The 27,179-nt window shown below is 40.8% G+C and overlaps 5 protein-coding genes across 7 annotated transcripts in view; 4 read left to right on the top strand and 1 right to left on the bottom strand.

Annotated features, from left to right (window-relative positions):
- LOC117729574 (disks large homolog 1-like) overlaps positions 1–5,214 on the top strand; it is a 94,117-nt gene extending 88,903 nt beyond the window's left edge. For all 3 annotated transcript variants that reach the window (XM_034530789.1, XM_034530788.1, XM_034530787.1), the window contains 6 exons: positions 13–63; positions 265–366; positions 811–983; positions 1,670–1,779; positions 1,922–2,013; positions 2,484–5,214. In XM_034530789.1, the coding sequence (XP_034386680.1) occupies positions 13–63; positions 265–366; positions 811–983; positions 1,670–1,779; positions 1,922–2,013; positions 2,484–2,590 (635 nt within the window). In that variant the 3' untranslated portion in view covers positions 2,591–5,214. The remainder of the gene's footprint in view (positions 1–12; positions 64–264; positions 367–810; positions 984–1,669; positions 1,780–1,921; positions 2,014–2,483) is intronic.
- Positions 5,215–8,838: 3,624 nt separating this feature from the next.
- On the top strand, positions 8,839–16,577 carry meltf (melanotransferrin). The gene is made up of 16 exons (XM_034531264.1): positions 8,839–8,887; positions 9,224–9,378; positions 9,933–10,032; positions 11,078–11,263; positions 11,352–11,508; positions 12,023–12,090; positions 12,181–12,365; positions 12,496–12,661; positions 12,764–12,906; positions 13,650–13,746; positions 13,826–14,020; positions 14,611–14,764; positions 15,374–15,441; positions 15,540–15,727; positions 16,093–16,285; positions 16,510–16,577. The coding sequence occupies exons 1-16, from the start codon at positions 8,839–8,841 to the stop codon at positions 16,575–16,577; spliced, it is 2,172 nt and encodes a 723-aa protein (XP_034387155.1).
- A 3,191-nt stretch (positions 16,578–19,768) lies between these two features.
- Positions 19,769–20,474, bottom strand: si:ch211-162e15.3 (protein NCBP2AS2). Its single transcript, XM_034531263.1, has 2 exons — positions 20,269–20,474; positions 19,769–20,155 (listed from the first exon to the last, which is right to left on the bottom strand). The coding sequence occupies exon 2, from the start codon at positions 20,091–20,093 to the stop codon at positions 19,788–19,790; it is 306 nt and encodes a 101-aa protein (XP_034387154.1). The 5' UTR covers positions 20,094–20,155; positions 20,269–20,474; the 3' UTR covers positions 19,769–19,787.
- An 11-nt stretch (positions 20,475–20,485) lies between these two features.
- On the top strand, positions 20,486–22,096 carry fkbp2 (FKBP prolyl isomerase 2). The gene is made up of 2 exons (XM_034531261.1): positions 20,486–21,097; positions 21,698–22,096. Exon 1 carries the CDS (start codon positions 20,645–20,647, stop codon positions 21,059–21,061), a length of 417 nt encoding a protein of 138 aa, XP_034387152.1. The 5' UTR covers positions 20,486–20,644; the 3' UTR covers positions 21,062–21,097; positions 21,698–22,096.
- An 847-nt stretch (positions 22,097–22,943) lies between these two features.
- ncbp2 (nuclear cap binding protein subunit 2) lies at positions 22,944–26,733 on the top strand. The gene is made up of 5 exons (XM_034531613.1): positions 22,944–23,099; positions 23,501–23,587; positions 24,192–24,286; positions 24,476–24,614; positions 25,724–26,733. Exons 1-5 carry the CDS (start codon positions 22,965–22,967, stop codon positions 25,820–25,822), a joined length of 555 nt encoding a protein of 184 aa, XP_034387504.1. The 5' UTR covers positions 22,944–22,964; the 3' UTR covers positions 25,823–26,733.
- Positions 26,734–27,179: the final 446 nt, after the last annotated feature.

The following is a 27,179-nucleotide window of genomic DNA, read 5'->3' as shown; positions in this document are numbered from 1 at the left end:
TTGTCCAATCAGCTGGCCAGGAAGAGATCCTTCTCACTTACCAACCTGTCATGCAGCATGAGGGTCAGTGCTTAACTTCACATCATCCTTTCATTTCAGTTTCTCAAGGTCCACTCGTTTTCTATTTATGTGACTCAGTCTTGGGAATGGGGTTACAGCACATACATTTGATGTAATATATGTGTTTATATAACTATAAAGTATGTTACTTGTTGTCTTTTCTTCTTTGTGTGTGCTGACCTGGTTCTGTTTGTCATATTCCAGTTAATTACACGCGGCCAGTCATCGTGCTTGGACCAATGAAAGATCGGATCAACGATGACCTCATCTCCGAGTTCCCTGACAAGTTTGGCTCATGCGTCCCACGTGAGTGTCTTAAGCCTCGCGAACCCTCATGGTCGAGTGATACACATATATAAGCTGATCAAAAAAGTGAACTAAAAGTAAATGTCACAGCTGGTTATGCATCGCAGCGGGGATGAGACGGACTGAGGAGGCACCAGGATGACTTAAGTGGTTTTATTGGAAATAGCAACACAGTCATCAGGAAAACGTTTGGCATTGTAGGTTTCTGTAAACCACGATAACGTTGAATGTGGATGTTTCTGAAACAAAAATAAAATGATGTACTGTATGTTTCCATTCAGCCTCATATCATGCTTGCAGAAATGCACGATGCCCCGTGGTTAATGTTGCGAAAGGATTGGTCAGGTCTAAGCAACAAACGTCATAGTGTGTTCATTCGTAGTGGTAAAAGAAAAGATCACGGCTTGTGTTAAGAATAATGTGTATAAAATCTATGCTACTCAGACACGACGCGGCCGCGGCGAGACTACGAGGTGGACGGCAGAGATTACCACTTCATGTCCTCCAGGGAGCTCATGGAGCAGGAGATCCAGGAACACAAGTTCATCGAGGCCGGCCAGTATAACAGCCACCTGTATGGAACCAGCATCCAGTCGGTGAAAGAAGTCGCGGACAAGGTGAGTTTAAAGAGCGAGTGTGAGCAGAAAGGAGATACACAAAGGACAGAGGAAACAGAAGAAAAAAGCTCCAGCCATGTTTCACATATTCATATACATTCACATATTTGGATGCGCATTTTGAAGTGTCACATTAGAAAAGCTAAATAGAAAACAGGCAAATTTGATAAAACTTTTACAAATTGGGGGGGAAAATACGTTTGAAGCTCGCTTGAGGTGGTTTTGCCTGGTAGCGCATATGGGAGAAGTCTGCCCTTAAGGGCTTTCTGCCAGAAAGGTTAGATTTGAACCCGAACCATGATCTTTTCCCAAACCTAACCGAGCAGGTTTGCAGCCTCAACCTCAGGAGATCACTGGCGGAAAGGAGCTTTCCGGCAGAATGAACTCTTATGTTCATTATCAGGCAGATTTGTGGTGTTTCCAGTTGGCTACCTTTACTTCTTCTTCCACTCTGTTTACTGGAGGATTACAGTCACACAACCCTATAGCGCTAACTTCTGTCCAAACTACGCTGTAACTGAGTTAATTGAAATAAAAAAAAGAGAAGATCTTTTAGATAATTCACTCCAAACCATCCAACTGGTTTGGAGTGAATTATCTAGTTCATCTAGTTCGTATATTTCTTTTTTTGCAACAAATGAGTTTGACGATATAATGCAAACACGGTTTATATGTCTCTTTCACAGGGTAAACACTGTATACTGGATGTATCAGGAAATGCGATAAAGCGTCTCCAGTTGGCAGGCCTCCATCCCATCGCTGTCTTCATTAGACCACGCAATGTCGACAACATACTGTAAGTGACGTGAATATCAACACAGTAATGCCATAATTCACAATGAGGTCACGAAGATTGTTGAGGGTTGAGTTTCATGTATGCAGTGTTTTAAAGGATTTTTCTGTTCCTTAATATTTGTGACTCTTGTTTGTCTCTCCAGAGAGATGAACAAGCGTTTCACTGAGGAGCAGGCGAGGAAGACCTTCGACCGAGCTATCAAACTGGAGCATGAGTTCACAGAGTTCTTCAGCGGTGAGTTACGAGCACACAAACACGAACTCAGACAATGAATGTACTGCAGTTTGTTTAGAAATAGTTAACAAGATTTAACATTTTAATTGGTGAGCTTCTGAGGTGTTGGTAGGCATATTCTATTTTACTTTGACTAGACTTTATGCTTCCATCCTTCACACAGACATTAGAGTAGTTTTGATCTTCTCAGGAAAGAGAAGTGTTGAATTATTCAACAAAACAATAACATTAACGATTGGAAAGTCCTCATACGTAACACTTTTATGTAAGTCAACCACTATTTCCCCAATTAGGCAGTTTGTGTGTAAAGATCCAACATACACACACTCACATACTTGAACTTGAACTTTAAAGGTTACTCCCCCTTTAATGGATATTTTGATTATAGCACACACGGTGGGTTACCATAGTAATATCCTTTTGGTAGATGTTATTCTTGGGTATTAATTCCTCTCTGTCTCTCTCTGCAGCTATTGTCCACGGCTCGACTCTAGAGGAAGTGTATTCGCAGGTGAAGCAGATAATTGAGGAGCAGTCTGGTCCTTACATCTGGGTTCCCACCAAGGAGCGACTTTGAATAAACACACACGTACTACAAAATCATAAACATCACTCTTTCAACACTTCCTCTAATTTTCTATTATCAGCCTGCTTCCTCTCTCCTCCCCACCCCCCTCTCTCTCTCTCTTTCTCGTAAATACACATTACTGCACACACACCGATTTACACGAGCACATGAAGTCAGAAGAGGCTGGGACTATCTGGGACTGCTACTTCCTGAAGTGGGAGGGGCTAATGTCTGTCCAGCAGCCTGTTGGTGGATCTTCCTACAGCTCAGTTCCTTAATGTTTAAGGAGGAGGTTCAAATCAAGGCGACATGTACCATTATCTGATTTGAGTTCATTATTGTTCTTCTTATTGTTGTTGTTGTCGTTGTTGTTTTCATATTAACGAAGGGTAATGCATTCATGTATGGGTTTGTAATGATAATATTGTCACCAAGAGGCAGACTTTTGCACGCTGTAGCTTTAAGAGCATGTTTTTGGGACAAAATGTTGATCTTCTTCCTGGTCTGTCTGTCTTTCCTCATGGCATTGCTTCTGTTTAGTCCTTTTCTATCTCTCTTTCATGTCCCACCCTTGAGACAACAGACTTAAGGAATGAGTTCAAAACTTTATAACGTGCCCCAGCAAGGCCCAAAATGAAATAGTAGTTTAGGCCTTATTTCTCAAAATGTTGACTGATGCTTAAAACAATATTATTCTCTAAAAGTGTATCTTAGGACACATTTATCAAGCGTCCTACTCTTATTTCCAGCAAAGTGGAGGAGTAACGTTTTAGAGCAGCTTTTAAGTCATCAGATGATTAATTACACCAATGAATAAGAACAGCCAATCAGTGTCAAGGATTTACACCTACCCTGTTAAATTGCACTCAGTTATGTGTTATTCTGCAAGAATGTGTCCTTTTTTACTGTTTAAAGTATATTGTATTTGCGTAAAATGCTTAATATCTTTGGTAGAAACTAATGTGAAATTAAAAACGATCTAATATATTTAGAATACATCAATATGCAAATATGGATACATAATGGGATGAAATGGAAACAAAAAGAGAACCAAACAGATAATGAGTGTAATTTAGTGCCACATTGACGAGTGCAGATAAGCTGTATGGAAAGTGATCATCAATGACAGATACGTTCTTGTTGTTTGCACCTTGATAAACACAGACCAACTAAAACTACCTTATTCTAAATTAAACGTATTGCTTCAGGTAAGGTATCGCTCATCTTATCCAATAATATATTATACAATCCCTCTACAAACACATTTAGGAAGGTAAAAGGGAAGGATGTCAAGTCCAACATTTTACTTTTAGCAATTTGATAAATACGGGCCCAGATCTTCTGTTTAAAAAAACATGTATCAACCATGTCTTCTTCAAACAAGGGCTTCTCTGCCTCCCCTCCTCCTCCTCCTCCTCCTCCTCCTCGCTGTTTCATACCTTCATCTCTCTCCTTCCCCACATTCACAGTGTGACATTAGTCGAGCACTCCAGCATCAAACAGTGTATCATCTTCTTCATCAACACTATCCTCAGCATCAACATCATCGTTATAGCTTTCCGTCATACTGCAGTTGCCCTGATGAGGGCTGGTTTCTTAAAGCATCTTGACAGAGTTGATCCCATCCCAGTGTTTCAGGTATTTGGATGTGTGATACTCTCACTTTTCTTTCAGCTGTCAGTGATTATTATGGTGGTTTGAAAGAGCTAACGAGGTCAGGGAACTCTTTATGCTCATTGGTTGTGTAGTTAAAGACATCAGGTAAAACTCTGGTAAACGCTACTATCATGACCCACTGATCAACTGGTTTGGCTTATTTTTCAACAGATATTTTTTTCAAGCTGGAGTTATGAGTTTTGGCCTTCAGTTCCGGTGTGCATGAAGAACGTCTGAAACTAGCTCCATCTGTGACCTTAGTGCTCCATACGTCTCTCTATAATACAGGCACATGGTGGACAATCAAAGCATTATATTCTTACCTGTCATCCTGCAATGGGTTGTATCATCAAAGGTGTTTTCATGATCACATGATGCTTTTATTATGAATCGCCGTTTCCCGCTTAACAGGCACTAATGTAACTGTACAGTTCAAGCAGCCTGTGGATGCTGGCCATGTCACACGACCCTCTCTTTGCCAATCTGCCGGCCACGGGCAGCGTTATTCATATCTTGTGATTGGTTTCGAGCTATAGCGCTGATTGACATTTGGCAGGATCAGCTGTGAAAAAATGTTATTTAATGTACGTTTCAGCAATAAAGGAAAGTAGGGAGTGTCACAGTCTGTAGAAATAAACTATTTTAATGTGGCTTTAGCCTCGAGCAAACTTTTATCTTTTCTGGGTAGACGTCTGTGTTCTGTGACAAAAACACCTTTGGAAATGCAACCTTCTGCAACAGGTGAGACGATTACGATTTGTCTTTTCCCTTAAAGCGACTATAATCAATATTTTTTGTATCAAATGACAGTGATAATGTGAACAGATAATTATCAGCTCCCTTCTGCTTTATGGAACTTTATCGTGAGTTTCAGTTTGTTGTGAATCTGTCCGGTCCACAACGTCACTGTTTTGCTCTCATAGTGTTCTTTTTGGAAGCTGCAAGCAGCCGTTTTCAGTGAAAAAGATTTGAAAGATGGATAAAGATAGAGACTATAGCTGGTGAACATAGTGGAGCATTTAGCAGCTAAAGAGCCAGATATTTCAACTCAGGAGGTGGTGGAGACCAAAACGGAGCTAAAAGAGAGTGAAGTCACGAATGGCGCTTACCTGAAACATGATGATAACCTCTATTGTTCGGCATAACATTTGAAATATCAAGATGCTTTTGGTAACAAAGCTCCTGCGGACCTTGTCAGCTACCCACCTCGCATCTCCACCCTCAACCCCCGCGGCAACTCCTCCAAGCTGACTGGAGACCAGAGACGTACAGAAAGACCGTTCTGTCAACAGAGTAGCTCTTAGACCCAAGTAATAAATAGTTTTGACCACATGTGTTTCAAAAGCTTTAATATATCCTCACAGAATGTCCAGCTGAATTACTTCTTTCCAACTATAATGCTCGATGAATCCAGTAAATCAGTGGTGTTGACAGAACTGGACTCGCTGTGTGACTCTGGCTGTGTGTTTTAGCCAGGGGACCATGCCACTGTCTGATAGAGTAAAGCACCGATGCAAAGAATATATTGAAGAGATGGATCTATATCTAACATTATAATATGTATCCCTGCTCTAACTGCCTATTTTGGTAAAAAAAAAATAAAAGTCTTTATTGAGATTTATTGAATTTCCTCGACCGATGACCACAGATGATTATTATTTTTGCGGTTTGGAATGTGAATGAATTTGCATATGATATGAAAGCTGTACATATGAATATATTCTGCTTTATTTTACCTACTACTGCAGGTTTGTAGTAGTCTCTAATGATGTCTAATGTGGCTCCCTTTAGCAGAGACAACCAGCTTCTTGGCTGGGAAGGTGAAGCATCTTCTGGCTGAAGAGTCTGCAGCAGCACTAGTGACTCTGGGAAGGTTTTAGTTGTTAAGTCGTAATGAAAATACACCTCAATTCTACAAAATATGAATCTCAAAGGTCCATTCTCGAATGCGTTGATCCATAGACATCTTCACACACCTCACATGCAGCTGCTGTCTCACCTCATTCACTTGATCGAGGTCCAAAGTTGAACTCATCAATCTCTCCTTGAGTTCATCCGGTCCTCCGGGTTATAGTCACAATAACATGCTAATCAGAGGATAATTTCCTGTTGTAATCTAAGGAGTAAAAGGAGATATAAAACATAAATCATTCAAAATTGTCAAGAAACCCACCTCAGGATGTGAAAAGAACATAACACGTAACACGTAAATGTTTTAAAGATGTCTACTTTGGAAGCACACACAGCCCGCTGTACGTGAGAATGAAAGGTTCATTGTGAGGAACAGCTGTTTAAACATTTACATGAGAAGAGAATGGATTAGTTGCATGTAAACTTTACCGTGTGATGCAGCTCACAGGTTTTTGATTTAAGAGAGAAAGTCAGGTTATTTTGAGAAGGGAAAATAGCAGCGACCTGACACATCGGTTTGGCTGTCAACTCTACTGTGTGTCATCCTCACTCCAACACGTCTTGTGAGTGTTGAACTCCCAAAATAACTAGTGTCAGTTTCTGCAGCCACATGTGCTGCCTAACAATAACTGTATTACTGTTCCCTGCTCCACCTTATGCCCTGTTTTAAAATACCATTACTTATTCATTTGATTTAATTTAAAGGTTTAAGCGCCAGAGGTATTCGCTGGTGTTGCCTTCATAATTCATTACAGTCCTAAACCATTTAAAAAACGTTATTATTCTTATCACTCATGTTTTGGTAATGTCTATCGTTGAATAATCAATCAGTCCATCAATCAGAGCAATTACATGTGTTTTTATGATCAGGCTTCTTTCCTGTGTTTCACTAAAGATATGTTGTTATCATAATCATTAATCACACATGATATAAAGCAGCTATTTATTGATCAGTTGTGCATACAATAGCTTTTGGAGGAGTAGGTTCGAGGAAGTATTTAGATCATTTACCTTATAGTGCCGAGTGAGTCCTATAATACTGAAATATCGAACTTTGAGAAATTTAATTTAGTCTTCTCACGCGCACAGAAGGTTCAATCGTCATACGGAGTGCAGTGCAGTCGGTGGGAGGACGAACACAATGTACATCTTATAAAGGAGCAGTGCAGAATAGGATGAGTCCTCATTAACACTATCGGTACACCAGTTCCTAACATAAACATTATGGGGTTAACTTGCTGCACCCCATTCAGTTACTTCCTCTGATGGAAGCAAAGCAGACTTCCTGCATGGTCTCGTTATGCATTGAGTTACTTTTCTCTTCTCGGAGCGAAACAGAAGTGACCTATATGCTCTCGTTAATTCAATTCAATTCAGTTTATTTAGTATAGCCCAATATCACAAATTACAAATTTGCCTCAGAGGGCTTTACAATCTGTACACATACGACATCCCTGTCCCAGGACCTCACATCGAATCAGGAAAAACTCCCCAAAAATAACCTTTGACAGGGAAAAAAGGGAAGAAACCTTCAGGAGAGCAACAGAGGAGGATCCCTCTCCCCGGATGGACAGAAGCAACCGATCTCATGTGTACAGAATGAACAGCATTTACAAAGTTACATAAACACATTCAATGAATATGACAATTTATGAATGGAACTCCAATCCATGAAACAGAAGGAGGTAGAGAGGAGGGGGGGAGGGGGGGAGGGGGGGGGCGCATCAGCAGGGCCAACGCGGGAGGCCGGCTCACCAGGCATCAGACACCTCCAGGTCCAATGGACCCTATGAGATGTGAAGTCACAAAGACTCCGGGGAGGAAGCAGAGTTAATAAGGTGCAATGGAGAGATGTAAATGTATTCATAAAAAACATTTATGGTCTTGTTATTGAGCAAGGCACACAAGATAAGTCCCTTACAGAACAACACGAGTACAGTGGAACTTTGCCAAATGTCAAAGTGGAGCTATTTGTTTAACATTTTTCGGTAGATAACTCATAAGCTTAGATACATTGTACTAAATTAATGAGTATATAGCTATATATAAATGTGCATTAAAGTGGGAAACCCCAGCCCCATTTCAAACAGAATACTGTGGCACCCTGAACCACCATAATAACCACTTCATAATCAAAAGACTCAGTTCACAGTGTATCTGGGAATAACTGACTTCATCGAAATATTATTCCCACAACAAACTTCTAAAAGTCAGAGGCACGGTCAATGTTAGCAATGAAACAAGTAAATAGTTGTTGTTCCTCTCAGCAGCCAGAGTAGGGAGTCAGTGACCAATGGCCTTACTGTATTTGCATGTATCCCCTTTCCTTTTTCCCATCAGTGGAAAAGCACCACACAGAAGAGCAGAGGTGGAGCTCTCTGACTGTAAAAGAGCTCTCTGTCCAGACTTTGACCTGCAGCCAGGCAGCGGAGACGTGTCCGACCAGGTACACCAGAGAGGCACACTTCATAAACTCTACAGAAGAGCTGAGAGTCTCATGACTGCTGAATGACCTGCTGTAGATGTAGAGTTGTAAATCACTAAAATATACAGCCTCCTCTAAGCTCCGCACAAGGACTTTAAGCTGAGTCTTGAAGATAGAAGCTGGACTTTGATTCAATAGCCATCATATAAAGTCAAGGAGAGGGAGGTTATTTTACCCAATCGAGAGAGTGACTTAGAACGCAGCCATGGCCATGTGGAGGACAACCGGAGCTCTACTGCTAATCCTACAAGCTGGTAAGAGCATTTATACACTGAACTTACAACAAATGTTTCCTTCAGCAGCAAAGAAACAAGCAAATAAACATAAATACTATACAGAATACATGAAATGAAATTGAAAAAAAGCATCATGATCACTATTAATATTATAACTTGATCATGTTGACCATATTTTTCCATTTTACCTCAAATTATTGTTTATATATGGTTGTTTTAATACACAAAGTATATCTGTATGGGATCCTATTCATGGGGGTGACGGTTGGGAAGCACCGTCCTCAAGACGACAGATGAAAAATGAGTGCTCTGTGTGTGTGTGTGTGTGTGTGTGTGTGTGTGTGTCTCTCTCAGTGTTGGGCCAGAGCAGCATCCGATGGTGCACCATCTCAGAGTCAGAGCAAAGGAAATGTCAGGCCATGTCGCAGTCTTTCGCCAGCGTCTCCATCCGTCCATCGCTCAGCTGTGTGAACGGTGTGACAGTCGAGGGCTGCGTTCAGAAACTACAGGTCAGATTTTGACAACAGTACCTGATTCAAATAAAATGGCGTCAGTCAACATGTTTGTAAAGTCAGGTCATCAGAGGACGCATTACTGTAAAAGGTTATAAAATACTTTGAGAGGCCGAACACTCAATCAAGCAGCAAATGTAACGTTATATGGTATGTTGCAATACATTTCTAAATAGGCGGTACATTATCGGGCAGCGAAATGCACACTGGGCAGTTTATGACAACTACAAACATCTGAAAACAGGGCGTCCTAGTTACTCAAGCTGAAATGTGAGGGAAACGTGCATTTTATTATGCAACATTATATGGAAATGTCTAACAAGTTCAAACAGTCATTAAGTACGGTAATCATGTTGATGTGAGCCTGACAATCCAGTTTAGTTCATTTATTTAGACTTACATGCTCTTATTGTATGCTCTTATTTATCAGAAACTCTTCATAGCTGTCCGTGTGAGTCTTTTAACAACGGGGCTCTTAATATTGAAGATAAAGGGGAATCTCCGTGATATTTACAACATCATTAATCGTTTTGTTTGCTGTATCTGTGCAGAAAAAAGAAGCAGATGCCTTGTCCATGTCCGGCACTGACATCTACAACCTGGGAAAGACGGCTTCCTTCAAGATGGCTGGCAGTGAAACAAAAGTTGATGGTAAGATGTGTTTTTATTCTGAAAGAGGGACTCAAACTGAAACAAATAGACGTGACAGTCAGAGAGAAAAACAGGTGTGAAAGATATTTTATTAGTGTTAAACTGTTGCTGCTTATTTGAATTATCAAATTAAAAAGGCATGGTACATCATTCAGTATAGCTGTTTTAATGTTTAAAGGAATAGTTTGACATATTGGGAAATATGCATATTTTCTTGAATAGTCTCTGCAACTACAAGATTATATTTGAATGATCTTTGTATTATGAAGGTTACTCTTGTGAGATTTAAATAAAAGAACTAATTTGGGAACATTTTTTGGAATATTGCAAATGTTGCAACCCTAAACCTCCAGCAAACATGTATCTGTGCCGTTTTAAATGTTCTCTTGTAACTATAAAACTCATATTATTTCATTGTAATTAACTAGGTATTAATTCCATCAAAATACAACTGTTTTTGCTTTGTTTTGAAAAATCAATCAATCAGACCTCTGTGTTCCCGTTCAAAGAAAACCCCATAACCCACTAGTTGACCGGCTTTGTATTGAAGGACAATGCCTTTAGAAAAAGTGCAGTACCATTATTCATCCACTAGATGGAGACATAATGGGGTGACTTTGGCTTAAAGGTAGAATGGGCTATCCTTCAATCAGAAGATCTGCAGTTCAATCCCCGACTTCTCTAGTCAACGTCGATGTGTCCTTGGGTAAGACACATAACCCAACAATTGACTTATACTGTTGGAAACTGGGGTTTCCATAATGACATATCATGTGTGCAGTAGCACAGGTTCTGTGGTGTTGGAATTGTATTTTGTTTCGGTAAAAATGGTTGTCAGGTTTAATCAAGCTTTTTCCAGCGATGCTGGTTTAAAGGATGTATATGTCGATACATATAACACGTTCTTATCTAGTGTTTGTTGTCTGATCTTTATTATCTTAGACATTGATCTCAGAGCCAACATGTTATACAGCACATTGCTGTCAAAATACTCTTAGCACTTACTGTCATATGTGTTTTAACACCTGTGCTGTTGTTGCCTCAGATACTGGTGCTTCCTACTATGCAGTTGCTGTGGTGAAGAAAGCAAATTCTGGCATCAACATCAACAACCTGGCAGGAAAAAAGAGCTGCCACACTGGTAAAGGCCGAACAGCTGGCTGGAATATGCCTTTAGGATATCTCATAGACCAGGGCTACATGTCTGTGGTGGGCTGCAACATCCCCCAGGGTAGGAAACATGCACTACACATACATATACATATACATGCATAGATGTATATACAGAAAGATGGAGAGACGTGTGTTTGTGTGGTCAGGTGTGGCACATTTCTTCAATGCCAGCTGTATCCCCGGAGCAAACGAGGTGGGTGACCCCGCATCTCTGTGCGAGCTGTGCATCGGAGATGAGTCTAACCAGCACAAATGTGAGATGAGCAACAAAGAGAGATACTTCAGCTACGAAGGAGCGTTCAGGTAACACACAGAAGTTACAGTTCTGAGGAACTGTGTATGTTTTAAATGTCATTTGAGTTCACTCCAAGACATATCTAAAGTCTCCTTCCTTTTCTCTATTACCAGTATGTATTCATGCTTGTATAATTGTGTAATAATAATTAATTCTATTATCAGGGCTGTTTTAGGATACAAATGATGCTAAAACAAAGAAAAAAACAATTAACGTTAAAACGATTGAGCATTTGAGCTAAATGTTAACGCTAGCATGCTCAACAAAAACATAACATGCTCTTGTTTAGCAGGTATAATATCAACCATATTTAACATCCTAGTTTAGCATGTTAGCATGCTAACATTGGCTGTCAGTAGATGAAAAGTGAGGTAACGGATGTTTTTAGGATTCAAGGTCCAGGGACCATGAACATTTCATGACAACCCATCTAATAGTTAGCAAATAATTGGACCTAAACACTAATAACTAAGTCTGCCAGTACACTTAATTCTCAACTTCTGTTTTGTGTCGTCTCTGTAGGTGTCTGGCTGAGGATGCAGGAGAGGTGGCCTTCATCAAACACACAACTGTCGGGGATTACACTGATGGTAAATTCTTAGTTGGCTAGCTGGATACTCAGTAATTAGTTGGTTATTACAGCCACATTGCCGTTAGCTAATAAGTCATCTTTTCATCAGGTGGTGGTCCAACGTGGGCAAACGGACTGGTGTCATCGGACTATGAGCTGTTGTGTCGTGACGGCACCAAAGCTCCTGTCTCTCAGTGGAGAACATGCCATCTGGTTCGCGTCCCATTCCGTGGGATTGTTGTCGGCAATGACATCACTCCTTCTGTGGTGTTCAGCATGCTGAAGGAGGGCCTGGTACGTCCAAACACAGCTCACAAAAACAGGACTGCTCCTAAAGCATCTTCAGTCACAGTGAAGCAGTCAGACTTGCATTTAACCACATTGTCTTGATTCTATCTATGAGAGTGCAACTTACTTTGTGCAGGAAAAGTCTGGCTTCAACATGTTTTCATCAACGGCATATGGTGAAGGAACTCTGCTCTTCTCTGAGTCAACCACCAATTTTCATGGGGCCGAGTCAGACGACCCCACAAAGTGGATGGGTCACGTCTATAATAATGCTCTGAGAGCCATGGACTGCAAACGCGAAGGTGACATTTCAACCCTGTCTAGTAAACTGGGCTATACCTACCTAGCTTACCTATCTTTCTTTCCTTTTTTACTACTCACCCATTTATCTACAAATATCCCAGATGTGCTGCGGTGGTGTGTGTTGTCCAGCAGTGAGCAGCAGAAGTGTGCTGACATGAGCATGCACTTCCAAAGTAAAGGTCTGACTCCAGACATCAAGTGTGTCCACGGGGACTCTGTGACTGACTGCATGAAGAAAATCAAGGTAACGGATGTTTCTTACTGCTGGCTCCTGAGGAACAGCTACAGCGTTATTCATTTACTTTAAATAAAGTCAACACAAGAGTCTGATGGAGACTGTATTTTTTAGACTCGTGCCAATTTGTATTAAATCTTACAGTTCATATTTGTAACATAAACAAGCATTTTGGATGTTGATCACCGCTAAGATTTGTTTATTAAAGATGTGTGACCAAGATATGTGTCCTGAACAGGACATTTAAAGTACACTTGTTTGTGGTGTCCGGTGGATAAACTTAAACAGCAACACTGATTCTAGGTTAAACCAGAGGTGTGGACCTGAGTCATAGTACTTGGACTGGAATCAGACTTTTGATCACAAAAATGTAAAAGACTTGCAACTCATTAATGCTGAGCAAGCAGGAGGGAAAGGTGCATTTGTCAGTGCAGACCAGCAGCCAATGGACGATATCTCAGATGATCACATTCTGACATCTACAGTCAAGCTTGCAGCTCTGTGAGCTTATGATTGAAAGTCATATTTACCAGGTTCACCATCTTAAATTTAGCTTGATAGCATGTTCATGTAATTTGAAGGTGTTTTTTAATAAACCAAGGTTTAATTTGGTAAAGGGCACTTGTTTAGAATTTGAATCCTAAACTTTAAGACTTGGTTCCAAAAAAAACAGAAAACTGTGATTACTGAATAAAAAGACCAACTGATTTCCTGCAATTACAGTTTTTCCTTTAATTTTCAATTGTGTGAAGAACAACGAGGCTGATGCCATCACTCTGGATGGAGGTTACATCTACTCAGCAGGCAAAGAGTACGGCTTGGTCCCGGCTACCGGCGAGAGCTACACCGGTAAAGACACAAACACAGAGAGACTCACGCACATACCGATTATTGTTTCTAACACATACACATGTTGTTTCTTCTCCAGAGGACCGTGATGGTTCTATGTACTATGCAGTCGCGGTGGTGAAGAAGAGCAGTCTCGACATCCGTAACCTCGACAACCTGCGTGACCGTCGCTCTTGTCACACCGGATACGGTCGCACTGCTGGCTGGAACGTTCCCGTGGCAACGCTGATTGAGAAAGGCCTGATCAGCCCTCAGCAATGTCAGATACCTCAAGGTCAGTGGGGTGTGGGTCCGTGTGTGTAACAGAGGTGTGTGCTGGAGTCAGAACTCGTAGAAATCCAGCGGTCGAAGAATGAAAATAGTTAAAATGTAAGAAAGTAGTGAAAAGTCACAGTTTATATTTATAACAAAGATTTCAAAGAATCCTCGCTTTTACTGTACAGAGCTGGAATCAGAGATTGTCGATCATTTTTACTTGATTGATGACAATTAATGGATTATTAAAATGTTTAGTCTGTCAATTCACTAATGTAATTATGACTAGGACGCTAGAAACAATACCTCATTCAGCCAAAGGCTGTTGTAATTAAACTCAAATTAAATGGATATAATGTTATATATACAATGCACAGTATTTAAACCCTCACACGACCAATCTACAATCAACCTTCTTGAGTTGTCTGATGAAATTGTTGCAAATCCAAACCTTCAAATTGTAACGCATGTTTAAACAAACAATGGAATGAACGTTTAAAGTAATTCTGGTATTTTGAGTAAATTAGGTTATACAACTTATTTGGGTCAAAAGCCTGGCTTTTCATTCCAGTGTTGATGTTCTATTGTCATGTTTCCCATGACACTTAGCGGTGGGAGGGTTCTTCAAGCAGAGCTGCGTACCAGGTGCCAACCAGCCTGGTTTCCCCGACAACCTGTGTGGTGTTTGTGTGGGCGACAGCTCAGGACAGAACAAATGTGAGAAGGGAAAAGACCTGTATGATGGATACGACGGTGCCTTCAGGTAACATCCCAAACCCATGCACCTCATCAGGGTTGCATCTTTCACTCAAGTTGTGTCCATTCAAATTGTATTTGATGATAACGATATTACTGAACATAGGAACACTTGACTCTCACAGATCCCAGAGGTTTATGTTATATGCGCATGCATTATGTGTGAAGTTGCTGATAATTCATGTTTCTCTGTCAGTTTATCATAAATTCTTTACATAAAATGAAAAAAATTCAAAGTGTATACAGTGTATCTAAATGTATATAAAGTGAAGCGGTGCAAGGGTTATTAATGTTGATTTGAGGAGGATCTGGCCAGAGTTGATTTATTATAAAGTCTTATTGAAGTCAGATTGTATTTCCAGTTTTCTAATCTAAGATAATGTTAAGTTTGTGACTGGATTGGATGATTGTGATTTTCTGGCGTGTCATCTTTTGTTGTGTTTCTTTCTATTCAAGTCAGAGAACTTTGTCTATGTAAATATGAATGGGACTTTTACTTCTGGAAACAAGGCGACCCAAAATACAGGAGCTTCTCCAACTTTGCAACGTTGTTGCCTCCAATAGAAAGATGACTTGAACTTATGCCAAACACTACATGGTCTATCTGTCTATTCAGGTGTCTTGCAAAAGGAGATGGAGATGTGGCTTTCGTAAAACATTCAACTGTAATCCAAAACACTGACGGTATGAAAAATAACTCCAAGATACAAGGTGTTCACCTTTTAAGGGTATCATCATTTTAAGGGACATGATAAACCACCTGACTGTGTGTGTTTGTTCAGGGAACTCCGTTGAATCATGGGCAGTGGATCTCCGGTCTACAGACTTCCAGCTGCTGTGTTCTCAGGACACTAAAGCAGAGGTCGACCAGTACAGATACTGCAACCTGGCTAGAGTCCCCTCCCACGCTGTAATGGTACGGGCCGACACCAACATCCACGCTATCTATGGACTCCTGGACCGCGCACAGGTAAGACGTCCATGCTGTTACACACTATAACTCACGCACACAGATAATTATTGATTACATGTCCCCAATTATAAGCAGAAATTGTTTATTAAATTGATAAAAACGTATGTTGAGCAGCCAACTCTCAACTATCTGATTTTCTTGTCCTTGAACACACCATCAGGGAGTTCTCAACAATGAGCCTGGTGGCTACAGGATTACTTTGTGAATGTAACGTGAATTTGACCAATGAATGAATACAAAAATAATCAGGTCATGTCTCCGCTCACTAATTTTTTACGGTGAATGTAGGGAATCCACTGTGTTGGTCATTTGTGGGGGTTCATTCAGTTTCTCTTTCTTCTCGTCCGTCTGTTTCCTTGTAGACATATTTCGGCAATGATGCAGGTTCTGCATTCAAGATGTTTGACTCCCAGAGCTACGAGGGCACAGATCTCATTTTCAAAGACTCCACTGTGCGCCTCGTGGGCGTTGCTGACAGAAAGACCTACCAGGAGTGGCTGGGCCAGACCTACTTGGACTCACTGGTCGATATGGAGTGTAACTCATCGAGTGCAGGTAAAAACCCACTAAACCACATAAATCGTTCCTCACAATACAATTAAAATCCAACAAGACATGAAATGAAATGAATCATTCTCCATCATCACAATGTATGAGCAGATTGAAGACAGATTGATCCATAAATACACTAAAAGACACTATCAATGGAAGCAGCTACCGATTTATATTGTTTTCCTATGTACAACCTCTCTAATATTTCCCTTGTATTCCTCTTACAGTGATGTCCACGGTGTGGCTGCTGCTGTTGGTCCCGTTCAGCTTCATGCTCACCAACCTCTGGATGTAATGTGACACAGGTGTCCAGCCTCCTCTCCTTCTCCCTTCCTCCTCCATTTCTTCCAGTCCTCAGTGCTCACTTCTTTGCATTTCCTGCATACCTTCCTGTGTCCTCAGTCTTTCCGTGTCTGGCTCTTCTTTCCATGTTTATTTCTATTTTCTCTAATTCTCACACAGAAGTCTTGAGAATTCATAGCCTTGGTCCAGACCAATTTAGCCCAGCTTGACTGAAGAGCCTTCTGTCCCTGAATCTATGTTTTATATTTTTTAAATGCATAATTTCTACCTGATTCTGTGTTGTTTTAATATACGAGAGGATGGCATGTTGGAACTGCCTTTGACTTAGAAAGTGTTTGTGTTAAAATGAAGCACATCGTCACCTGTTTTTGTGGCAGATAAAAAAGTGTAATTGCCAAAGAACTTTCAGCTCGTGTGAATCCAACATGATGAGAGGTGTTACGGCCACTTTGTTTACTGAAGGTGAGCTGCCATATCAGTGTGTATGCTGCCACCTGTTACATTACTTTAGTGGTTTGTGCATGCCTGCTTCATTTGACAAAGAACAGACAATCTGATGTTGAACTTCACGTCACATGTAATGTTTTAACTTTTACCACAGAGTTCCTCATAAGATCGAGGTCACTTTACCTTTACTGTCTATCTTGTGTAAGAGTGCGTGACCAGGTCACTTATATTCTAAAAAAAAGAGTTTGACATTTTAAGAGATACAATTATTTTATGCAGAGATAGCAGAGATATGCAGATTAGCCTAACCTTAAAGCGTTCTCCCCCTGGTATCTTTTAAACGGTATTGATTGATAGATACCTGCTTTAACTGACCTCAGATCAGCTCATCAGCTTATTAAACGCTTCACGTGAAGAGAAGTCAGATTGCTGCTCTGTGATCTAACCAACACGGCCTTCCCTTTGTGTCGGCTGTGTTTCTCCTATAAGCTAATGCCATATCAGTGAATATGCACTAGTGTTGCCCCCACGCAGAGCTGTGCTGGGGATAGTGTGATGACTGTTTGTCCATATGTCTAATTATTCATTTAAAAATGATTAATTGTTTTCTTATATTTGTTTGTATTGATGGGAACTTCTTAAACAGCAGATAGTCAGAATACCTTCCACCTGCAGCCATTTCTCACACCTTTTTAGCAATTCAGTTTCCACATTTGACACAAATCAAGCAGGTAACCCTGACACACTGGTTTGGTCCCATCAGATTTGAAGAGAACATAAATAAAACATCCTGTGGTTTGCGCTGGAGAGTGAATGAGGTTTAGTATTTTCTTGATGAATTTAATGAGGAGTTTGTGTCAGTTGAGGAAAGACTCAGAGATGGCTTTATTCTGTTGGTCATGCAAAGAGTGTCAAAAGAATAAGAGTAAAAAAGCATATAAGAAAAGAAAAGAAATGTTTATACAAGACAGCTCTCAAGCCTTAACTCACTCCAGAAATCTATATTTCTAACTCAAACTAACCTGTTCCTGTCATCTACTCTACTTCCTGTTGCTCGATGCAGTTTCCTGTTAATGCTGATTGGATGTGTATTTTCCTATGTTGAGAGATTTATTTTTATATGAAGTTCAGATGCCATATCAGTGTATATGTACTGACTCATGCTGTCAGAAACAAATAACCTTATCGAGATTTATTTCTATGTGAAATTATGTAACATGTAACTAATATTTAGTTGCCAGGCCAGTGAGTCTGCACAAGTATTGTGCTTGTTCAAATGGAATAAAGCTGTATTAAATGCATTCTGTGGAGCTATTATTTCATTGAATGTTGTGTTCAATGTTAACCTTTCGGCATGTGTTCCCATATCATATAAAGACCCAAGTCATGTCATAAGTAAGTGAACTTGGTTTCAGGATCAGCAGTAAAATATGTTTGATAATTGATTAATCATCCCAGTATATTATTAATAAATTCATATAACAAAAAAACAATTACTTAAATTAATGAATCAGTTCATGGTTTTCTCAAAGCCAAAGAGTGGATGGAATATCTGAAGAGAAATGGAGCCAGGGATCAGTCATTGTACTCTTGACCAGAAGGATGATGTACATGTGTGCATGTCTTAGACTCTTAAAGATAGTACATGATGACATTCATTGTCACTGCAGGGACCACATGTCACAAGGAGCAATAAAATGTCCTCTTATCTTTCTCAGACTTTCCAGTGTTTCATTTCTCCGTTGTTATGGAAGCTAATTAACTGAATTACAAAGTGAAAGCAATAAACTGTAGACGCCTGTGAACCCTGACTCCTGCAAACTTTTCTGACCGTCAGTCGTGACTTTTCTGACGTTGGTCCACACCTCAGTGTTATATTCACATGAGCACACATAAATATATATTTTTAAAGGTAAAAATCCTTTACACTTTTTTCTTTTAAAACTTGCTTTATATCCATATCAGTATTGACACTGTCTAGCAGTTATAAGTTAGAATTTGTATTTATACAATCAGAGTAAAATGGTGAAATCATCACATCATTCTCTATATGTACATTTTTGACAGGTACAGTTATTAACCAAGACACCATCCTAAAGATCCATAAAAGCTTTTTGGGAGGGATTGGTGGTGTCGTGCATATCGTGGGGGGAAATGGCAGGAAAGGAACAGGACATAATGTGTTGAACTAACAGACTTAAGTAAAGTGCCAGAGATGGAAGGCAGTACTCAGGGTCTGTCTTCATTGAATCGTCAATTTCTTTTAGAAAAGTGCACTTAACTTTAATAAACTAAACGTCCACTTTTTCCGATACTACAAGACAGTTCCTACTTTTCCACAGGCTTTCTTGAAAATGAAATCAACAATGCGGACCCCCATGCATTCTTTGAAGTGTGCATACAGATAATGTATTTAATTTAACAAATAAAGTGTCTAGTCATCGGTCCGTCTGGAGCACTCGACAATATGAACCACCATTCTTGGTTGTGAACTGATCAGTGTCCTAAATGAAGCCACTTTTTTTCTCACCTTAACCACCACACAATAACATATGCACCCCTCAAGTCACTGTTGGTTCAACACGCCACGAAAACAAAAAGATGTTGTCAGTGTGACGCCCACCAATGCGTGTGCACATGTGTATTAATGTGTTTTGTTTCTATTGTTTAGAAACAAAACACACGTCAGCTTATTAATAACTGTCCACACAATTGATCAGTCACTTTAACCTCCTATAGCCAGCCCTTCCTTTATTTACTTCTTGATCTGCCTGGAGCCGTCCTTCCATCCCTCCTTCACTTCATTCACAAAGGTCTCTCTGACTCTCTTCAGGCGGCTGCCCAGCTCTCCCAGGTCCCCGGGGGCTTTGCCAACCTCGTCCCGCACCTGCCGCAGCGTCTGTGAACGCATGACCCGCTTCGAGGTGTCCCGGCCGGCTATCTGAGCCTTGGTGATGAAGTAGGCTGTGATCTGGGCCGCCCGGCGAATCGGACGAGACTCTGCCAACTTCTCAACGACCTGGAGGTTGTTGAGGAGGTTAAGTAGCATGCGAGCGAGCATGTTGTCGGGTGTTTTCAGAGCACCTTGACACGTGAGCTGCCCCCCGTCACTCTCCCGTGACCCTGTAATAACATCAACGTGTACGGTTAGGTGGAGTTATAATAATCACCGACGGTGGCTATATAACTGTATATCGCGTATGTTGCGGTGAGTAATACAAAGTGCATTTCCTTACTTCAGCTGAACCGGTGAACTCTCGGTCGGGTTGATGCAGCTAGCTAGGTGACTTCATAACACACTGTAACGCGAGTCCGAAGTTAGTTTCAGGTTACGTCTCTTTAAGTCCCCCATAAATAGTTGAGCGGGATCCACGAATCTGAAGCTAACTTCCGCAATGTGGCAAACGATGTTCCGGACGTCTTTGCTGGTAACACCAGGCGGGGAAATGCATCCGGTTGTATCATACGTACATCCGCTTTCGGCAACAGACTCTCCAGCTAATTTCCCCCACTCGTCTCTCTACAATCAGGCACTCGCAGCGTTGAGCGCAGTCTTTTCCCAAAAAAAAAAAAACATCTGACCGCGTGGACACTGTGAAGTAAACCGCTGCCATGCGGGCCATCCTGTTGTTCGCCGTGACCGTGCTGTCTCTCTGCCCGGCGGCGGAGAGCGGAGCCGATAAGAAGAAGCTACAGATTGGCATCAAGAAGCGAGTGGACAACTGCCCCATCAAGTCCCGTAAAGGAGACGTGCTGAACATGCACTACACTGGTAAGCTGGAGGACGGCACGGAGTTTGACAGCAGCATTCCCCGCGACCGACCCTTCACCTTTACACTGGGCACGGGCCAGGTGATTAAAGGCTGGGACCAGGGCCTGCTGGGCATGTGCGAGGGCGAGAAGAGGAAGCTGGTCATCCCCTCCGAGCTGGGCTACGGAGACCGGGGAGCTCCCCCAAAGATCCCCGGGGGAGCGACGCTCATCTTTGAAGTGGAGCTGCTCAGCATCGAGAGGAAGTCCGAGCTTTGATGAAGAGAGGATGGGATAGAAAGCAACTTTCAAAACGTGAGTTCTTACGGTTTGTTTTTATGCTGCTTTGGATGCAATAGCAAGGTGCTCGGGGCCCCCCCCCATGCATTGTGCAGGCCTACTACATTATTCCTGGAATACAACATGGCCTCAGCCCTCCTCAGAGACAATTTGATTAACTGAAAATCAAATTAGAAGCATGCACCATATCCAATAAGAGTGGATCTGTACTCAAAGCACACGCATGACGATTATTTTATAAATCTGAAGCCACTTTAAGATTTTCATGGAAACAAATTTAAATGTGTTATACTATTTATGGTCTGTATTTTTCAGTTATCCATTCAATGCATTTACATTCAGTGAAAACCTCCTTTTTATGTAGCAGGTTTTATTGTTAGCCATTGCAGGGAGGATTCAAATTGTTTTCACGTTATCAAGTTCATAAGAGACAATGCATCCATTTTAATCTACAAAACAAGACATGGTTACTTTGGACATTATTTGTTTGTACCTTTGGGATTACATTTAAAATGTTGGTGTTTATGTCTTTTGACCTCCGAGGCCTCTTGAAAGAAAACCTGCTCAAGCAATTGCTGCTAATTTTATTTCATACATGTTTTACATTTCTTTCAGGTTCCAGGAGCTGCTGCAGCACTACTATTTGGAGATCAACTGACCAAGACTACATGGAAAATCTGGGAGTAGAGTTGACAACCCACGACAGAGCTACTGTGTTTTATTGGTTTGAAGTTATTATATGATACAAGAAGTGATGTATGGCCTTGCTAAACATTAGTAGAACGGACAGTGAGCAGCTAAACCCAGTATTTGGCTACAGGTTTGATAATTAAGTCATTACCTAGTAGTTTCTAGTTTCTAATTGTCTGTAATGTTTATAAGAGGGTTCATTCATATTTCTTTTTACAAATAAGTTAGTTTGTTAATTTTGTCAGAGGCAGGGGAATGAGAAAGATGATGTTTTTCACTTTAAATATTTGAATTATGATAATAAAATGTTCAACTTATGGGAAACTTTGCGGTCTGAAGTGGTTTTGTTGGACAATAAATATTGTTACACTATTCCATGCCTTCATTAATGTGTATTTTATGCAGTAGTCGTAACAAATGTGATCTTGATTGTGGAACAAAATACTATTCTGATACCACTGTATAACTCATTAGAGGTGTATATTTGGGTGGTGCAGTCTATAAAGCACTTTGCTAACACTCGATGATAAATGCACTGAAGTATTCTGGTAATTACACTTTATAGATGTACTTTAAAACTTAATCATTAAGATGTCAAATACTGTGAGATTAAGGCCATTTGTCTGGCATTTAGTCTTCTTGAGCAGTCAGACACAAGTGTATTAAATGCAGGATAGTCAAAAAGCAAATGAAGAAAACCCCTTTTATTTATTTATATATATATATATATATATATATATACATATAAACCAAAAGGCCAAGTATGAGAACAAATGTGATTTAAATATCCAACACATAGACGCTATCCGGAAAAAAAGACATACAATGGTGATTCAAACCACTACTCTAATGACAGCCAATGACAAAATGGCAGCAGCCAATCGAGTGGCACCACATCTCAGCTGCCAGATTTAACAGTCATGTGACTGGGCAATTTAATTGCTCAAGAATTAGTAACGTGTTGTAAAAGTGACGTTTGTTTTGGTGGATTTTACAACAGCATGCGTTTGCTCAGTTAAATCAAAAAAACATACGACGTATTTAATTTTATATTCAACGTGCATCAAACTAAATCAGTGTATAAAGGACGTACCGGCAGGGGGCGCCACTCAGTTAGTGTAATGATGATATCGTCCCAGAGAGAATGTTCCTTCCGGAGTTCTTTGGAGGACGGACACATGACCCGGAACTAATGTTAGACGAGCACACAGTAGCGAACCTGCCGCGGACAGCTATCTGCCGTTTCTTCACAATGTCTGCTAAATTAAACGCATTGGTTAGCGATTCTTACGTTGACGTTAGTCAATACAGAGACCAACATTTTAAGGTAAGTGGGGAAACATTTGCCAACACCCGAGGTCCGTAACGTCTCCTTAACTGTCCAGCTTTTAGCCATCACTTAGCAACTGCCAGCAAACAACAGAGCGCTGGCAATATGGCGCTGGCGATTTTTTTCGTCACCTTTTTATATTTAACGCTAAAGATATCAATTCAATTGTCTACTTAAATGTAATTGCAACGTTAACTTAACGTACAGTTCGTATTTGACGAAACTTCCTGGAGTTATCAGCCGCCGATCGGTGTTGATTTAGAAATATCCATTGATGGTCACAATTAGCTAACGTTTGATCAGATAATCTCGCAATTCACTCAAATGCTTGACATCGAGGGTCATGAGTGTCCTGCAATGTCGCTGAGTGAAATGACTCGTACTGCTTGTCTTTCCAGGGTAACCGCTATGATCAGGAGAAGCTGCTGAAGCAGAGTCACACTCTGTATGTTGGAAATCTCTCCTTTTATTCCACCGAGGACCAGGTAGGATACTCTCGTTCCGACTTGTTTGCCAAGTATGTGTGCGCATGCAGTACAATACATTTGACTCCGGTTGTTGTATTGCCCTCAATGTGCTTCAGCAAAAATATTCGTGTGATGTATCTCTCAATTGTGTTTTTAAACAGGGCTATACACTTAAACAAATTAGGTCTGTGCATTGGCAAGAATCCGGCAATGCCATACGTATCATGATTCAAGGGTTACAATTCAATATATTACAATATGGTAAGCAGAACAATTATTTTAAAACCTAATTTTAGGAAAAACTGTGGGAACTGCATTTGTATTCATCAGTCTGTGTAACATCATTGCACTACTTTGTGGGCCATGTGAGCCGCTGTCTGCCACAACACATAGCATCACAATCCTCAAAGTGTATACATATTTCCTCAAACCCCTATTACTTGAAGAGCCTGACTTTGACTAAACCTGACTTTATTTGTCAGGTTTCCGGAGGCTTGCAACTCTAGCAGTTATGTTAAAATATTTAATGAGTGTAACAAAAAATACTTTTATAATCTTCTAAAGTTCAACTGCTTCTTATTATCTCTTACACGATTCTTTTGTCTTTGTAATTGATTGGCAGGTCCACGACATATTTTCCAAAAGTGGAGACGTGAAGCGCATCGTCATTGGCCTGGATAAAGTCAAGAAGACAGCCTGTGGATTCTGCTTTGTAGAGTATCCTTGTCAATTTAAGCATTCATTCATTTTCGCAGCAAACGCACCTCAATATCAAGTCAACCATCTGCCTGCCTGGTGACTAACCAAATAATCCACGCATTATTAAGTTTTCCAAATATAGCACATTGATCCGTGGCGTGACCAAGTTTAGGAGCCTGCAACAGACCTTAACCCCATCTGTACCAGATACTACACACGCACAGGTGCAGAAAATGCCATGCGCTTCATTAATGGCACGCGGCTGGACGACCGCATCATCAGGACAGACTGGGACGCCGGCTTCAAGGAGGGACGGCAGTACGGCCGCGGCAAATCAGGAGGACAGGTGAGGAACACCTTGTTTGTTCTTGTATGAAGTCCTGAAGGCACCCCTCTGGGAACCACGGATTATATGTTTCAGACTGTCTGGTACAGTAAGAATCTTGAAGGATGGACATGGTGCAGTGAGCTAGACTGCATTTGTTTAAAGCTTGATGAGCTTAAAGGAACCTTGTTGATTGGCAGAGAGTCCCTACATGAATTGGTCTTAAGTAGAGCACGGCCAATAAATCAACTAGGGCAATATATGGCCTCATATAAGCCAAATGCAGATATATCACTGTCCGCTAATAATTAAGACATTGCAGCCCAGAAATTAAGAGGTCACCATGAAACATTTGTTAAGGTAAACAAATGATCTGATGAAACCCTGATCTGTGAATTATCTAGCCCAATATGTATCTTTTTTTTTTTTCTCTAAAGAATTGTCTTTCACATTTAATATCCTTTGTGCTAAATGCAGTTTTCCTCTTTTTCAAAGAAACCTGTGTGTATGAAACTTTTGCAACAAACAGACAGTTTGCACATCAGCGACTTCAATCCCAAAACCTGTGCGTGTGTGCGCTTGTAAAAAATGGTAAACTCAAGCTTCTAATAAAAGCAACCAGGAGAAGTCACATTGTACAAAATAAGAGAGCATATTAAGTGTGGCAGTGTTTCCAAAACAACAGACCAGGAAGCAGCAGGATTTCAACAACATTAAAACACACCACATTATGGAGTTTGAAAATGGCATTCAAAGAAATCAATGCACTCTCCTGACATTTTAATACACCAGTATGATATTTAGAAAGTGATATCCCGTCCAAAATAAATTATGCACAATTAACCATGGCCTTTTGAAGAGAGCATTACTATAGCGTGGCATTTAAAAACGAAAGTCTATATTATGCTGTTAACAAATACATAATGTAGACTAATTGTGTTGCGTTGAGCTTTCTGGGCGAGTTTAAATGAGGAAATGTAAATATTGGACTAAAAACTGGTTTATTGCCGGTGAAAAATACAGGCAAATACCATCCGGTATGTAGTTATTCAGACAAACCTCCCTGTATTAAAGTAATGAAAGATGTGTATTTACGTGTTCCCTCTGGTTGTGTTGTGTTTCTCTTGTAGGTGAGAGATGAGTACAGGCAGGACTACGACCCAGCCAGAGGCGGCTACGGTAAGCTGGCTCAGCAGCATCGTCCCACAGAAGCAAATAATAGTTTCTAGCAGTCTGCCTGGACGACACCGAGCCCCTCCCTCGGTCCAGGACCAGACACGGTCCAATAAGGCCTCTCTCTACATGCTACCACAGATATGTTCTCCCAGTGTTACATTAAAACTCTACAGCAGTTCTGCATGGACCCCTGGACCTCATTAGCAGCTGTTCTTTATTTATTTTCTGTTCTGACGCCCTCTCTGACTTTTCTACCTGCTCTGTCTACATGCCGCACTCCGGTGTATGGTATGACGTTTTCATTATCCAGCACATGATCTCTATAAACATGTGTCGAAACTCGAGGCAACCGGACAAGACTTTGGCATCAAAAGTGTTCTTGTTTTGTAGTTGTATTGACCGATCATGTGTGAGCCGGTCCATGTGGAGAGCTAAAGAGGTACGACCCATTGGCCATAATGTCATCGTCCGATGGTGGTTTAGCTTTTTCTTGCTTAAAAAAAATTGGCTTGTAAACTGGCTACTTGTGAAACGATCCGGTCGACCATGTCGTCTCTCAACTCCCAACTCCAGTCCGGCATCTCGAGTTGCTAATCGGACCGTAAACAATGAGCAGCGCACGAAAAAGGAAGTCCTGGCCTGGATTTCCGCCGGCTGCTCTGCAACCCCAGAAGTATTGCCCCTTGCCCCCAGAGGGCTGTCCGTGTTCAGACTGATGGGTACCAAGATTGACCTGCTCGTATAGACTTACCATCCAGTTCCCTACAGGCTGGGAAAGGTTCTGATAGCATGTAGTGTCTGGGGCAAAGTGATCATATGTTCTCCATGTTAAAATGATAGTCTCCTGAAGTAATAGAAATGAAGCATTCTGTTATCTTACTGATTTCCATGAATGAAACTTTGTCCTTTTATTGGATGTACTTTTTTGTTTTTTTTAAATAAAGATTTTTTTTTTTTTGTTTGAGACTCTTTTGCCCAATCATTGTCAGATCTAGTAATCTCTGCTTAATGTGTGAATGTCATTCAACACCGACCTTTCAGGGGAGAATAATATTACATTGACACCATGCCTGGTATTATTACCTTATTAGTTGACAGTTACTTATTTACACATCCAGCGGACACATCGTGAGCATTCATTTGGAGTTTAATGACAAATTCAGTGTAATATTTGCTCTCCTTTTAGTTTAGTTTTTCACAAACTCCTGATTGAAATAGTTGTTCGTCTAGCTGCAAAGTACTCCGTGTTTACCAGCTATTCGCTAACTGTCTCAGTTGAGTGCTGGTTAAAGTACTGTGCACTGGATCTTTGGAGCTATTTGCCAAAAAACATTTGCCTGTTGCTGTAAACAATTCTGGTGAGGGCTGTGAGTGAACCATAACAGTTAAAGTAGAATTCAAAACCATAAG

The sequence above is a fragment of the Cyclopterus lumpus genome, chromosome 4 (assembly GCF_009769545.1).
Source record: "Cyclopterus lumpus isolate fCycLum1 chromosome 4, fCycLum1.pri, whole genome shotgun sequence".
NCBI classification, from domain to species: domain Eukaryota; kingdom Metazoa; phylum Chordata; class Actinopteri; order Perciformes; family Cyclopteridae; genus Cyclopterus; species Cyclopterus lumpus.
This window is presented reverse-complemented; position numbering and strand designations above follow the sequence as displayed.